At 38.4% G+C, this 16,265-nt stretch overlaps 3 protein-coding genes across 5 annotated transcripts; 2 read left to right on the top strand and 1 right to left on the bottom strand.

The window, feature by feature from the left end:
• The first annotated feature begins 552 nt into the window (after nt 1–552).
• LOC105189724 (probable ATP-dependent RNA helicase DDX55 homolog) lies at nt 553–3,114 on the top strand. Of its 2 annotated transcripts, XM_011152008.3 has the most exons (7): nt 553–776; nt 898–1,005; nt 1,154–1,426; nt 1,505–1,863; nt 1,960–2,157; nt 2,243–2,936; nt 3,033–3,114. In XM_011152008.3, the coding sequence occupies exons 1-7, from the start codon at nt 681–683 to the stop codon at nt 3,069–3,071; spliced, it is 1,767 nt and encodes a 588-aa protein (XP_011150310.1). In that variant the 5' UTR covers nt 553–680; the 3' UTR covers nt 3,072–3,114. The 2 variants fall into 2 exon arrangements, with proteins under 2 accessions (XP_011150310.1, XP_011150311.1); XM_011152009.3 differs by lacking the exon at nt 553–776 and having other exon boundaries at nt 1,142–1,426.
• Tes (testin LIM domain protein) lies at nt 3,067–9,577 on the top strand. 2 transcript variants are annotated; one of them, XM_011152007.3, is made up of 6 exons: nt 3,067–3,112; nt 3,359–3,959; nt 4,152–4,353; nt 4,491–4,783; nt 5,848–7,425; nt 9,156–9,577. In XM_011152007.3, the coding sequence occupies exons 2-6, from the start codon at nt 3,897–3,899 to the stop codon at nt 9,507–9,509; spliced, it is 2,490 nt and encodes an 829-aa protein (XP_011150309.1). In that variant the 5' UTR covers nt 3,067–3,112; nt 3,359–3,896; the 3' UTR covers nt 9,510–9,577. The 2 variants fall into 2 exon arrangements, with proteins under 2 accessions (XP_011150309.1, XP_025161304.1); XM_025305519.1 differs by having other exon boundaries at nt 3,076–3,121.
• A 498-nt stretch (nt 9,578–10,075) lies between these two features.
• LOC105189722 (chromatin modification-related protein EAF7) lies at nt 10,076–13,200 on the bottom strand. Its single transcript, XM_011152006.3, has 5 exons — nt 13,021–13,200; nt 12,302–12,751; nt 11,326–12,129; nt 10,981–11,233; nt 10,076–10,768 (listed from the first exon to the last, which is right to left on the bottom strand). The coding sequence occupies exons 2-5, from the start codon at nt 12,734–12,736 to the stop codon at nt 10,635–10,637; spliced, it is 1,626 nt and encodes a 541-aa protein (XP_011150308.1). The 5' UTR covers nt 12,737–12,751; nt 13,021–13,200; the 3' UTR covers nt 10,076–10,634.
• Nucleotides 13,201–16,265: the final 3,065 nt, after the last annotated feature.

Genomic DNA, 16,265 nt, shown 5'->3' with positions numbered 1-16,265 from the left:
GCTCCAATCACAGACAATAATCACTAAGCGCTCTCTGATCACTTTGTTCTACTGAACGCGGCCATAATTACTAAGCGCTCAGTGAGCGCTTTGTTTTCTGAACGCAACCACTGATCGTTTGATTAGAGATGAAAGTTGACGAATCAATGCTCTTGGCTGTAAAGATATTTCCAAAGTAGTTAAAGAATTTCGTCAAGTTTAGCGACGCTTAAAAATTGACTTGACATATGTTTGTTTCTACTAACGTCAATTAAATCTTAAGCCAGCGGCACACGGTGCTTGTTTTCGTGCTGGATTGCTTGCTGGATGAAAATACTGCGTTCTGATTGGTGCATTTCCATCCATCTTCGGAAATGCACCAATTAGAACGCAGTATTTTCATCCAGCAAGCAATCCAGCATGAAAACAAGCACCGTGTGCCGCTGGCTTAAACCAGCATTGAGAGCTCAGTGAGCGGTTGTAGTACTGAATGCACCCATTGAATAAGACGGATACGTTCTAAAACTCATACAAAAAATTACGAACTATTTTTCTGTCCACGACTGTATATATAACCTTAAAATATATATCGTTTCTTTATAAATAAGAAATTACTTCTATTGTCGTTTGATGCCGTTATTATTCGAATTAAATAGAATAAATAGTAGAGTAAATAAAACAATAAAAATAATAGTGTTATAATGAAAACACAATGGGAACAACTAGATACGCGATTAAGCGATCCAGTATTAAAAACACTCAAGGAACTAAAATTTTTCAATATGACACCGGTTCAGGTAATATACTCATAATATTCAAGAAAAAGAAATTAAATACATAAATAAGATAGAATTAAATCCATGGTTTGATTTAGTCAAAATGATATAATATTTATGATATCATTTTGTCAATTTGCAGGCAGCCTGTATACCATTATTGTTGAATGGTAAAGATATAGCAGCAGAAGCAGTTACAGGCAGTGGAAAAACACTTGCTTTTCTTGTTCCTTTATTGGAGATATTACAGGTAATTTTTAATAAATATATATTGCTTGTTCTAAATAAAAAGTTTCAAGATAATAAGATAAATAATACTTAAGAAAAAAGTCTTTATTTCTATTAGCAAGTTAAGATAATGCTCTATTCGCTAAAAAATTAATCAGTATTTGTAACAGAAAAGGCAAGAGAAATGGAAGATAATGGAGATAGGTGCGATAATAATCAGCCCAACACGAGAGCTAGCTACACAGATTAGTGAAATTTTAGAAAAGTTTTTGAAAAGAATCCCATTACTAAAGCAAGTACTATTGGTTGGAGGTGTAACACTTCAGGAAGATGCAGAAAAGTTGAAGAAAGGAGTGAATATCATTGTTGCTACACCTGGTAGATTGGAAGATATCCTGTCCAATTGTACATCTATACGTTTGAGCTCATGTGTGAAATCCTTGGTAATTGACTCATCTCTTTATAATTTCTCTATAATATATTTTAAATTATGGACTGTAAACTTGTTCTCTTTTCCGTAGGAGCTTCTTATATTAGATGAGGCAGATAGGTTGTTGGATTTGGGTTTTTCTACAAGTTTAGATAGCATATTAAGTTATTTACCACGTCTCAGAAGAACAGGACTATTTTCAGCAACACAGACAAAAGAGTTGCAACAATTAATCAGAGCAGGATTAAGAAATCCAGCACTAATTGTCGTAAAAGAAAAATCTAATATTTCAACACCTGTAAACTTGAGCAATAATTATATTATTGTCCAACCTGAACACAAGTTATCAGTAATGATAGACTTTATACACTCAAAGGGATTTGATATGAAGTATATGATATTCTTATCCACTTGTGCATGTGTGGATTACTTTAGCCAAATCATACGAACGTAAGATATGTTTCAAGTACTTTGCTCAAGGATTGATTTATCATAGCAAACAAGTAAAATATACAGTTTGAATCCTTAGAAATAATTTGATTACAGATTATTACCATCAATAAATGTATCAGCTCTACATGGCAAAATGAAGAGCAAGAGGTACAAAATATTTGATCAATTTCGTAATGCCCAAAGCGGTATTTTAATATGTACAGATGTAATGGCTCGTGGGATTGACATATCCGAAGTAAATTGGGTATTGCAATATGATCCTCCATCCACAGCTAGCAGTTTCGTACATAGGTAATGACATTGCTTCATACAAAAGTCAATGGTGTACATTAATATTTTGAAGAATTGTTTTACGAATTTAATTGAACATTTACAGATGCGGTAGGACAGCTAGAATCGGCAATGAGGGGAATGCGTTGCTATTTCTCTTGGAAACCGAGGATGCATACGTGGATTTTATCAAAAGAAATCAAAAGGTGGAATTGCATAAAATAGAAAGAGAAACGTCTGAGGATACCGTGAAAGAATGCCTGAAATGTATGAGGGATTTGCAGCAGAAAGATCGACTTATATTTGACAAAGCAAATCGCGCATTCGTTTCGTACGTGCAGGCGTACAGTAAACACGAATGTAATTTGATTCTCCGATTAAAGGATATCGACTTGGGAAAATTGGCCATGGGTTTTGGGTTGTTAAGAATGCCAAGGATGCCTGAGCTTAAAGGGAAGGATGTGTCATCCTTCGTTGGTCCTGAGATCGACGTGAACACGATAGCTTATGCGAACAAACAACGTGAGTCTCATAGGATAGAAAAATTGACGAAGTATCAAAACACCGGCGTTTGGCCGAGTAATCATAAGCGTAAACAGAAACAAACAGAATCTTGGTCGGAAACCAAGAAGAGAAAACTAGAAAAGCAAGAAAAACGAAGTAAACGGAAAGAGAAAAAGAAACTGAAGCAACAGCTATCAACAGCTTCCGGTAAAAAGAGAAAAAAGCAAATAAACGAAGAGGATCTCGAAGAGCTGGCAAAAGATATAGCGTTAATGAAAAAATTTAAAAAGAGAAAGGTAACATCTTCTATGTCAATTATTTTTCCTTTATGTCACAAAGATCTATTTCTCATGCATTACGGTTTTATATGATGCTTGTACGTTTTTTTACAGATCACCAAAGAAGAATTTGATACCGCTTTTGGGATCTGAGACTTGAGATTTCAGTTGCGAATATTCAACACACGAGCCACGTATGATATGTACAGTTGAGAAATTGATATTTTCGTTGTACATATTTTTTTAAATTTTTGTTTGAAATATACATCACACACGCTATTTTATTTGCTGATTATTTTGCTGATTGACAAGTGCACCTCTCGTTTTCTCGCGATTCCTTCCCATTATATTTCCTTTCTGAGTCTTCTATGCATTTCATATGAATGAAGCTTAGACTAAAGGAGTCATTCGATAAATGTATGACGAATATTTATTTGCAGGGAATAAATGGAACTCGTGGGAAGAGACTCGCGTTTCCGTTCGTCATCTTGTTAGGAGCTTTGTGAAGTTTCGTCCGCGCGAACGTGCGCGATACGCTCGAACATAAGACGCGCTTCTTCAAGTACAAAGCCTGCCGGCGATCCCCACTTTCGTGTACGGCCTTTGAAAACATTTCATTTCATTTGTGTGCGGGATCATTGCTCACCGCATAGCAGGGCCAGGATAGAACCGAAGAGGGGAGAGCAGCCTCACACAAACATACACGTGTGTATGCTTGAAAGAGCGGCGAAGAATGGGGAGCTGTTTGTCGAAGAAATGGAGTGTGGCAGAAGAAGGGAGAAACTCAAGTATTGGTGTGGCAGTGGTTAAACCGCTCCGATGACTCATCCACATTCGTGTCAGAAACGTCAAGTGACCGCATGAGATAAATTCGACTTATGGAATGACGAAATAAACTTAATAATCGACTGGACAAACGTGTAATCGGGATATTACAGCAATTTTTTCGACTTCACAAAGTGCTTTGTTATCTGTACGATGGAGGAGGAGACGGCGAATCGGCCCAAGTGGTTGCTGGAGCTGGAAAATCGTAAGCGAAAGGTTCGTTGTGATCGTCGCTCTTCTTACGATGTAGATAGATGCGGTTGTATCGCAAGGACACTACCTGCGCAACGTTTAAAATGATATTTCACAATCTCAAATTGCAAAGAAAAAGGAAACAATAACATCCACGTGTTACTTCACAATTTCACATTAATTTCATACCGCGTCTTGTGTTTTTCTTTTTTCCAGCCGCGTTTAGCACACGAGGCTGGTGCTGGCGCACCGTGCACGAACTGCAACTCTGCGTGTCCTGGCCTTGATTTGCACTTCTGGAGAAAAATCTGCAAGAATTGCAAATGTAGCCGAGACGATCATGATGTTGACAATGACGAGTTCCCACAGTTTGACCTGCTATTTGGACCAAGCGGAAAATTTAAAAAGAAATTGATGCGTTAGTATATAAATATACATTTTTATTCATGTTATCGCATTTAATAGAAACAAATTCTTTATCAACCAAATAATCACCATCATCTATTGGTATTTATATCATTGTTAAATTATTTAATTGTTAAATTTGATACCCAGGTCTGCAAGTAAACAACAAAAAACAAAATGAAGGTGAAACCACGTTTGAGTGGGTACCACCGGATACAACCAAGGAACTTGTTATGGATTACATGAAGGCTTTGCCGGCCGATAAATTGCCGATTAAAGGATCAGCTGGTGCCGCTTTGAGAAGGCAGTTATTGCAGAAACAATTACCACTGCATGATATTGATCATAAGGCTTGCGATGCTCTTAGCGAGCAAGAACAGAAGCAGTTTGAGAAATATTTGGAGAACATCAAGAAGTACGCAGGACAAGGCAAAGTAATGAAGGTAAGCCACAAAGATACTCACATAAGCAAAAAACGATTAGATAATTATAAAGAAAAGATTATATATCTTGGATTTTTATTTTAATATATGTTATGAAAAGTGGAGTCTGTTCTGAGTAATTTTTACTTTACAAATATGTGGAAGTCGCATACAATTTTTGACTTACTTATAAATTGATGATGTCCTATATACTAAAATAATCCTGAAAAGACTATGAAAGGTTTGAGTTTAAACGACTTAATTTAACTCTTTCCGGTCGAAACCCGGGATATTCTTTTATACTATGGACCTTTTGCCGGCAGAAATAGTCGTTTTTTCTATCAGTTGAAATCGTTCTTTCCAAACAGGCAACAGATTTAGTATTACTGATATTTACTGCTATTTTCTTATTATTCATTGGTATTTAAATTATTTTTTACGTTTGTAAAAATTATATGAAATGTCTAAAAGAAGACAAGAGCCTAGTGAACATGAAGATGTGCGAAGTGATGACGAATTTTATACTACTGTGCAATATACGTAAGAAAGCCGAGGTTACATATCGGTGATTGTTTCGAAATATATCATACCAAAGAAAATTATGGGTAAATCTAGATGTGGGAAATATCGAATATCAAGATAATAAATAATATGCACATAGCTTAAACAAACTCATTTGAATAAAATTCATACGATTTTTTAGGCAATAATTGATTGAGCGCGCGCGACCCAAAAATAATTCTGATCAGTAAGACTACCATGCCTACGGAAAGTACGACTGGAAAGAATTAAAATATTTCTTTATAAGTTTCACTATACGCGCGCGCACTATGCACACACACACACACATCTAAACTGAAACTTTGTACGGTGGCCTTTACTGGTCTTATCTGTCTTACAGATAAAATAACCAAGAATTCCTCATTTTTTGTAACATATATCTTAAAATCAAAGACATTCAAAATGTATAATTTTTTCTATGTCAATATCAGCAAAGTAAATGTCAACGATTATAATGCACATAAAAACGTCGCTATTGCGGTAACTTTGACGCAAGTATGTAACACAAAATTCCACCTTTTCAGATGTTAGGTGCTCGTCCGTTCGACTGTTCTCTCATGACGCTCGTTAATGCAATCAACATGCAACGTTGCTGTTCGCAACACAAACCTTACCCTGGCATCCAATTACGTACACCGAGTAGCTTTACTGTGAAGAGTCCGTACGCGAAGCATCTGTACGACAGTCCAAATAGGCTGCAAGATGCCACAGTCAGGAGTGACCAGAGGATGCCTAATGCAGAAGAATACAACCGTTCCTTGGCAAACATGTCCAATATCGGCGGCATTGTCGCAAGATCGCTGCCCGTCGAGGGCAAGTTCCACAGTAATCCCCAAAACATGAATGACGGCGTGTCGACGAACGGAAGGGGCGGCAAAATAGTGAACTCCTCGGTCGCTGCGCGTCTCGCCGAGCAGGAGATTGTAGCCGCTCGTGAGAAGCATATTTCTGGTAATTATCCGCCGCTTGAATGGAAAAACGAACTGAGGAGCGCGTCGACGCACTCAGAGGAGCGTAGAGAAACGCTGAGCAACACCACGCCAGGATACAATCTCGCATACTCAGAAGATCAGAACAGCGAAGCGGCTACCATCGCCGAGAATATGCTGGCCGACGCGCTTCTTCCGCCTAGTGCGATACACATCAATGACATCATCGGGAGCACCTTGGACGAGAAGGGATTGATGTTTATAAGGGAGAAGCTCGCTGACAAGTACAACGCATTGGAGAACCCAGTGCTGCACACCGCTCCCAAGTCGTCGCGGCCGTTGGATACGAGCGACGTGCTGCACCCACGTGGTGGTGCGCTCAAAGAAGCTAACAGTTCCGCCAATGTCAACAAGGATGCCGAGAGAGCTGCCATCGCAGCTGCTACGAGGAGTCCGACGGGAACCTTCCTGGAGAGAACGGAGCCCGCTAACGCTACAGGTGCTCCTTTAGAAGCCGAGAGGAGGACGTGTAAACCTTTGTCTCACGTGACCCAATCGACCACCGCGCCTGTTGGCCTCAATGAGCAGTGCAGTCGGCCGTTGACTCACAAAGTGGTGGACAACGTCCTCAGTGTGCGTCCAAGTATATCCTTGGGGACGGACGTGTCCAGAGCTGCAATGGAGAACACCCCGGATGTATTGCTGAATAGATGTAGGCCCGCGGATACTATTATTCCCGCGTCGAACTCTCCTTCACAGATCAGCAGCCCGTTGCAGGCCAAGCTGAGCAGTTCGCTCGTGCAACCGACCGTTCTGCGTTCCGAGCAGCTGCACAACCAGGTGTTTCCGCACAACATTATCGGAGCTATCAACGAAGCGGAGCAGCAAAATGTGCAGCACATGGAGCACTTGAAGAACGCCATGGAAGGTCTCAGAGTGGATTCGACTGCAGCGCAAAAGTGTCGCAAGTGTCATGAGGATATACGCATTGGCGACGTCGTCGTGATCGTGGAGAAAGCTAAGGACGCGTCCTGGCATCCCGGTTGCTTCGTCTGCTCGGTGTGCAATGAATTGCTGATGGACCTGGTATACTTTCATTATAAGAACGAGTTGTACTGCGAGAGAGACTTGTCCGCACACTTGGGGATCCCCCGGTGCTTCGCTTGCGACGAGGTAATTGAGAAAAAGAATATACACACACACATATATTTAAATATATTATATATTTATTAATGGAAGAAGAGAGAGAGAGATCTTCGTGAATTAAATTTTAGGAAGCTGAATAAATTACAAAATTATATTTTCTAGATAATTTCAGGTGAAATATACTTAAATAAAATTCTAATTAAAAGCTCAATTATGCAAAGATATACAGGGTGCGGCGCAAAATCCGGACAAAATTCAATTTGAATTTCCCGCCGTTCTATATCACTTCGAGAGGTCACGATTGGCGTCCAAATAGCTTGACGCATGTACTAAACATTCATAACCTCGAAACAGTTGCAATGTTGAAACCAAGTGCGGAGTATAATCGAAGAGCCGTGATTATCGAAAGTGTTCGCGCTGGGCGTTCAGCGACAGAAATCATTCGATTCTTCGGGTACCCAAGATCGACTGTGTATGATGTCGTCGCGAAGTATAACGAGTCGGAGAAGTCCAACGAAGGTTTTGCAACACCGGCAAGGAAAACTCACTCGAAGGAGCGCGTTGTCAGGACGCCCGAAATCATTCAACGGGCCCAGGAGCTGATTTTTGAAGATCCAGGGCAGTCGATTCGAAAATTGTCGTCGGTTGTCGGTGTGAGTGAAAAAACTATGCGTCGAATCGTCGAGGAGGACCTCCGCTACAATTCTTATACAATTAAAGTGAAACAAATGCTTTCCGAAGCTGCCAGGACAAAACGAGTTGAGCGCTGTAACCTGCTTTTGTGTTCTTTACGAAACAATGCTGCCGGACGCCTCAGGTTTTTTTCTGACGAAAAAATGTTTACTGTCGATGCGAAAATCAATCGAAGGAACGATCGCTGGCTCGCCCATGATCCTGAAGATATCCCCATTGTTTCCAGAACGAAATTTCCGGCGAATGTTCACGTGCTAAGTGTTGTGTCCAGTGAGGGTGATGTCATGCCACCGCATTTCTTCAACAAAGGGGAAAATGTCACAAAAGAAGTTTATTTGCATGTTCTGATAAATGTGGTGAAGCCGTGGATGGAAACTGTATCGTCTGGAAAGCCGTATGTTTTCCAGCAGGACAGTGCGCCCGCGCACACAAGTCATTTGGTGCAAAATTGGTTGTCGGACAACGTCGACATGTTTTGGTCTAAAGAATTTTGGCCTCTCAACAGCCCAGATTTAAATCCTTTGGACTTCTATATATGGAGCGTGGTTGAAAGGGTCAGTAACAAGTCCAGACATCCAAACGTCGCATCATTGAGAGCCGCTATTGAAGCGGTATTCGCCGATATGGACCGTGACTCATTAAAACGGGCCTGCAAACGCTTCAGACCGAGAATGGAGGCGATCATTCAAGCAGAAGGGAGTTATATTGAGTAAATGTGTTCTTTCTGACCTAACAAACAATTTAGTAAAAGAAATAATTATAAACTTCTCCATTTTTGCAATAAAAATTATGTTTCGAAAAATATTTAATTTGTCCGGATTTTGGCGCCGCACCCTGTATATAATATCAAAAATTGAAAAAGTAACATGATAAATGACTTCTTTCGATAGTTTTAAGATTTTTTACATCAATCAAGCTCCAGAGAATACGCTACTAAAATACGCTGTTGTATCGCATAATAATTTTGAGGCGCTCTGTGTGTACACTTTATCCTTTGAACTATGTTTAAAATAAAGAAAACGAAACTGACATTTCAATTAGTCTGTGCTTCTGCCTTGTTACAGTTGATTTTCGTACGGGAATATACAGTCGCGGAAGGACACAATTACCATGTGAAACATTTCTGTTGCTGGGACTGTGATATGCCGTTAGCTGGACAACAATACATCACCGAGAACGATCGTCCCCTGTGTCTTCCTTGTTATCAGAAAACATACGCGAAGACATGTGCTGCGTGTAATATTGTAATTGCTGCCGATCAGCAAGGTGTGTCTGTAAAGAACTTAGACTTTCATGCAACCGAGACATGCTTCTGCTGTTATAGCTGTAAGAAGAATTTACTGAACGGTAAAATAGCAATAAAGGAGGATAAATTGTTCTGTAGTAGAGAATGTATCGCAAAGTTCCTCAATCGATAAACTGTGTGAAAATAGAAATAAAAAAAGTTTAATCACTATTTTTGATAAGTAGCATTTTTATTGCATAAGAGAATATAATATATATATTTATATATATATATAAATATTTTTATTATAAAAGAACATAAGAAATATACAATGTTGAGCACATAAAACTTGCCATTAATCGTTTTAATAGTGTAGGAAACAAACATGTGTAATTTAAAAAGGCTGTTTAAAAAATAATCTATATTACCTATACAATATATATCACTTATAAGTCCAAGAACGTAAAATAGGAAATAGTTTATGAAATATTTAGTTTTTAATGATTTTACCCAGATGTTTTACATTTACGAAAATGGTTTATACACTGTAACTTGTATATTAATAGTGATGACTTGAAACTTGTCACACGTGGAACTTTCATCTTTCTTTTCATAGTAACAAGTCATCACTATAAATACGAACTTATGTGACTCACATTGTACATAAATAAAGTATATATTTCGTCAACATATAATTACTTTGAAGTAAATCAATTATTATATATTATAGCATACGTACGTAGTAATAATATATTATATTATATATTATTATAATTGTATGATTTTGCTGTCACATGGAAGATAAGAAATCTCACAATATTTTAAACAATTCTTGTTAAAAAATTGTTAGAAAATATGGAGGAAATACGTCAAACGGAATTACGACTACTCAATTTTAAACGTTATGTTTTCAACAACTGAAGCTATGTGTGGACTTCGCAAAAGTAAATTGCCACACATTGCCACTCATATATTCGATATATATTTATACAGATATAGATAAAAATACACTTCACACTTTAACCAAAATATCTTCTATCTTACAGTATGTTATTTGAAGTTATATATGTAATATCTTTCTCTGTTTTGAGTCCATCCTTTACATTTTTGTACATTGTGGAATTTGATAGTAAAGTGCGGAAGTTTGTGACTCGAGCACTTGCTCGAACGAACTATTTTAAATGGAAAAAAACAAAAAGCTTACTATACGAAAGCTTGTGAATAATATATTTCACGTACGAACGCAACTTTGCATATGCAACATCATGCTTGATACTTTAGGCGAAAATCAACTGTAGATTCAGCATGTTATTCTGCTTCATTCCGAATCACTATCAACAACAGTCCGAAGTCGCTTCAACGTATTACGAGCTTCTCTGTGTCGCGGTGGATTTTCTACAACTGGTGGCTTTTTGTTGCTTCCTATATTTCTTCTTGCACGTGTAACACGTCCTAAAACATACAAAACACGAATCTAACATCTTTATGATCAGGCAAAATAATATATATTAATATTGCTTCAAACTTTCTAAATATGTTTAATATATCTTTAATATATTTACTTGTAAGTTTTCCGGACTTATAACTTACCAATAGTTGCATTGCTAATAGTACATTTAAAGTGTATATATATAATAATGTAAGTTAATAAAAGTCTTACTCACCCTCGGATATAATATTGGATGTGTCCAACTCAGACATCTCCCGTAATTTCTCGTGTTTTTCTTTCGCTCGTTTACATTTTTCCAATGTTGGTCTCCCAGTAACACCATGTTTCTCTAATAATTCTTTCAGGCGATTAATTCTTTGGGTATTGTAACGACAATCGGCCCAAATTTCTTGGTAAGATTTTACTCTTATGCCAGCAGTTTTTATATATTTCTTTAACAATTGTATCTGTTTGTTATCCTCTGGTTTCTAAAATAATTTCAAGTTTCTCATAAAATACATTTCCACACAAAAATATATAATTATTATAAATTGTATATTTATATAAAATTATTACTCACAGTGCTGCTACGTCTCCTCGATCTCCTAGCCTTTTTAGATTTCTCTTCATCTTCAGAATTACTTTCATCCTCACTTTTGCTTGCTGAAGATTCTTTCCCTGACAATTTCTCTTCCGCTTCATTCTTTTTCATTGTTTCATCAGTTTTGTCTGCTGAAATTGTATCTAAGTTTTCATCATCAGATGTGTCTTCAGTATTTCTTTTGTGCGAATTTTTCTTTGCTCCACCACGTCCTCTTTTCGATTCAGTGGAACGTTTAGTTGATCTCTTTGGCGCTGGTGATTTTTTTACCTTCTTTTTCGTTCGCGGACTATAATCCTCATCGGAATTATTATTCTGGCTGTCTTCAGATCCAGAAGTCTTCAGTTTACTGAAACTTGTTCGCTTACCCCTTCTCTTTCCTTTCTTCTTCTCTAATTTAGTTGTTACTTTGTCACTGGTTTTCTGCGTATCAGACTTTTCATCTTCCGAAGAGCCACATTCAAGTTCTGATTCATTTGGTTCAGCTTTAACAATCAGTGTTTTCGGTCGTGGCTTTATTTCTTTTTCATCTGTACTCTCCGAACTTGATCCTTCTTTGTCACTAGCACATTCTACTGAAAGTTCTAATCCATCTACTACTTCTGTATCAATAGTTCGATTCTTTGCAGTATGTTTCTCTCTTGCTCTATTTCCTTCACTATTCTCTTTACAATCATCTGTATCATCAGCTTTTTTCTTGACTATTTCGTCATCTTCTTCAGTTTTCTCATCATCAAAAGTAGGTACTGTCTTAGTACTTAGAGATTCTTTGGATGGACTATCCTGTTAAGCACAAGAAAAATAATCAATGCATGATAAACATATAGTAATGAATAATAAAGTAAACAAAAATAAAATTATAAAAAAAATACTTAAGGCACTATATATACAAAAAAGTATTACAAATAGACTCTTCAAATAAAATCAGTATTTCAACTTTTATAGTTTATATTACCTTGTTTTCTGTAGTTTTTTCTTCAACTTTTATAACACTTTCATCCATAGTAGAATTGTTCTTATCTTCTATAAGATCTTCTTTTTTAACCTGAGTGCTCATTAATTTGTTCCCTTGATCTTCTTCATTTTTGATATTTGAATCAGATTTTTCATCTTGATCTGGTTTATTCTCAGGGGATACTGTATCTGTTTCTTCTTTCTTAATGTTCTTATCTATGCCATTTTTATCTGAAGCAATTTCAGTATTGTTTGTTTCTGACATCCCAGATTCTTTACTGAAAGAACATCGCCGTTTCTTAGCAGGTGTATCTTGCCCATCTTCATCCCCAGAATCTATACGTGACCTTTTGGTTGTGGTCAATTTTATGGAATCTGATAACTCTAATTTATCCATATCATCTTCCTCAACTTCACTGTGATCAGAGTTTACCATGTTCAGCACAATACTCTAAAATAAAAGCATATCTGTGTTGTAATATATATAACTGTTACAAAAACAATATATATATTCTTTTAGGTTACATTATATTTTACTTTTATACTTGAACAAAAATAAGTAAATATATATTAAGGATCTGAAGAAGTGGGAGGAGAATGAGAATAGAGAACTTTTGAGAAAATAAAGGGTACCGTTGAAACACAGATCTTAATTGACAAAAAACGCGAAATGCGCTTACATACATACAAGTAACGAGTAAATATAAATTATAACCTTACAGATATTGCCTAAGAAAAGTTTTCGTCGATATGCCACTGTAAAATATTGAAGACTATCAGCAATTTGCGTGACTGGCGTAAATATTTACGTAGTTACTACGGTAATTCCGACTGCGTCCGTTTGCGCGGCAAATCTACACGATAACGTCGCAATGGCTATTGGCCAATAGGTTTTACCACAAAGAGTTCAAACACGTGAAGGATTCGATACGGCTTCTATGCTTGAGTTTATATGGCCAGCGCCATCTGCAAGACGGAAATTTGCATCGTTACGATCGAATACATTCGGATTATTTTTGCGCTTCGGAAATTGCGCACAAATTAGGACTTTATTCTGAAAACCGATCACGCATCTTTCAGTATGAATTCATAAAAGGTAAAAATTGAAAGTATTACACTTGAAAGTACTTTCGTTTTATCACGAATTTACATTTGAGAGAAAGATATGGATATTAAGTCTATTCTTTTTTGATTAATTTCTGAATTAGTGCAATAAATTAGAGTGAAACAGATATAATTTTCCTCACTCTAAAGTCAACGGCACACGGTGCTTATTTTTGTGCTGGATCTAGTCAGATTTGGTAACATATCAGAATTGCACCAATTAGAATATAACATTTCTAGTATGTAACTAAACTTCACTAAGGCCGTGTTCCAAAATTCACTACCAGCGCTGAAAAGTTATAGTTTGCGTAACACAAGCTATATATTTTCAGTACCGGCAGAGAATTTTGGAACACGGCCTAAGGCCTGGTCTAGAGTACGTGTCGTAAGTTGTAAGCCGTAAAGCCCGTATCAGACTATGGATTGGGATTGAGATTAGATTGAAATTTGACCAATTGAAAAAGAGAAAATAATCTCAAGTATAGTAAACTTACTCCTGATTGGTTAAATTTCAATCCAATACTCAATCCCAATCCGTAGTCATCAACATGCTTTAAACTCCGTTTAAAGCAAGTTGTGGAACTGGGCCTAAGAAGTAAGCGTAAGTGGTAAGAAATAAACCAATCACAGTCGATTATAACAAAAATAATCAACTGTGGTTGGTCCTTTTTTACTGTTCACGCTTACTTCTTACTGTTTACTGCCATTGTAGACGACGCTTTAAGATGTCAGTACATGGGAGCGTCGAGCGTCAAAACGTCCAACCAATCAAAGTTCTTTGTTTTTATCCAGGGAATAAAGCCAGCGGCACACGGTGCTTGTTTTCGTGCTGGATTGCTTGCTGGATGAAAATACTGCGTTCTGATTGGTGCATTTCCATCCATTTTCGGAAATGTACCAATCAGAACGCAGTATTTTCATCCAGCACGAAAACAAGCACCGTATGCCGCTGGCTTAAGAAATGAAAAACTGATTGGTTGGACACTTTGACGCTCGACGCTTCCATGTACTGGCACCTATAGAATGAAAGTTGTGATCGAAAACACCATTCGTGTGTCCTTTAAAGCCCGTTCTACATTAGTCGCAAGACACGGAACGCAAGTCGCACGTTGTAGAAATCCACCAATCATAGTCGAATGTTAAGAGAATATTCGACTGTGATTGGTGAATTCCTACGACTTGCGACTTGCGTTCTGTGTTTGTGACTAATGTAGAACGGGCTTAATACACACTAGCCGTTCGAAAATGTTATCAATGGTTGCGTTCAGAAAACAAAGCGCTCACTGAGCGCTTAGTAACTATTGGTCCTTACTGTTAGATCCTTACATTCAGACCAATAACGTTGACGAATTACTCAACCGTTGTATAACCGTTATGTTTTCTGAACGCAGCCAATTAAATGTTCTCGGAATGTTCTCAGGTATAGTCGTTCTTATGTCTCATATTCCGGCCACGATATTCCTAAGAGGGCGCTAGTGCGCAGCGAGATTTCTCTGATACGCTAAATTCCCCGTAAAGCCCTAAACACAATGCCAGGCAACAGGCAATAAGAATAAAAATAGACCAATCACAATTGACTATTACAAGAATAATCTATTGTGAGTGGTTTATTTTCATTCTTATTGCCTGTTGCCTGGCATTGTGTTTAGGGCTTAACAGTCTGTATAGGCTGCGTTCCGATATTCACTGCAGTACTGAAAATACATAGTTTGTGTCACGTATACTATAGATTTTCAGTGCTGACAGTGAATATCGGAACGCAGCCTTAGGGCCAGAGCACAGACTTTTGCATAACGCATAATACACAATGCATAAGAGAATCAACAAATCAGAGTTCTTCATTTCTGTCCTGAGGAGGGAAATGAAGAAAACTAATTGGTTTATTCTCTTATGCGTTGGTATTATGCGTTATGCAGAAGTCTGTGCTTTGGCCCTATCTCGTCGGTGCTGCGATAGGGCCAGAGCACAGACTTCTGCATAACACATAATGCCAACGCATAAGAGAATCAACCAATCAGAGTTCTTCATTTCTGTCCTGAGGAGGGAAATGAAGAAAACTAATTGGTTTATTCTCTTATGTGTTATGTATTATGTGTTATGCAAAAGCCTGTGCTCTTGCCCATACAACGCTGTTTACTCGAACGCGCGTGTCAACGCGAGAGAGCGCGGCGTTCCGCTGTCATCGATACATCGAACCCACGGAGTGGTAGTGCGTGCACCTGCACCGAGTGCTGTCAAGTTGATCGACGCACGCGGCTTGTTCGATCAGTCATCGTGTGTGTTCTCGTGAGTGACATTTTTAAAAGTGCCAGATACAACGTTTGTGTTGCATCAGACGGAATCGAGGATTACATCGCGGTGCAGGACAACGACGGCGGCACAACATTTATTCTCCGGAATCGTCAATAGCCGGGGCACGATCAGTGGTGACGACAATTCCTCGGGCAACAAGCATGGGCTCGTCGTGCGTTCGCCGTTGCCGGAATCGACGCGCGCGATTGATCGATGCTGTAGCACGATGCGCGCGAGGCTATGCCACCGAGATATCAATCAAACCGTAGATCAAACGAGCACATATTTTGCGAGAGACTCGGCCGCTTCTCACGTCCCTCGATCGAATTCGAAAGACGGCAGGGAGGCGAAGGGAGAGAAAGAGAGAGAGGAAGGAAGATAGAGAAAGAAAGAGAGAGAGAGAGAGAGAGAGAGAGTGAGTCGGGGAAGCACGAGCGGAAGGTAAAAGCGGAGGAAACTCTTACGTTCACGATACCGCACGGGTACCGGAACTGCAGGCCGATAAGCCATCCGTCTCTCTTGAGAACGAGAGTGCAACGACGAATCGCGCGTGTCTGCGAGACAGAGAG

The sequence above is a fragment of the Harpegnathos saltator genome, unplaced genomic scaffold (assembly GCF_003227715.2).
Source record: "Harpegnathos saltator strain DR-91 unplaced genomic scaffold, Hsal_v8.6 scaffold7, whole genome shotgun sequence".
Lineage (NCBI taxonomy): Eukaryota > Metazoa > Arthropoda > Insecta > Hymenoptera > Formicidae > Harpegnathos > Harpegnathos saltator.
This window is presented reverse-complemented; position numbering and strand designations above follow the sequence as displayed.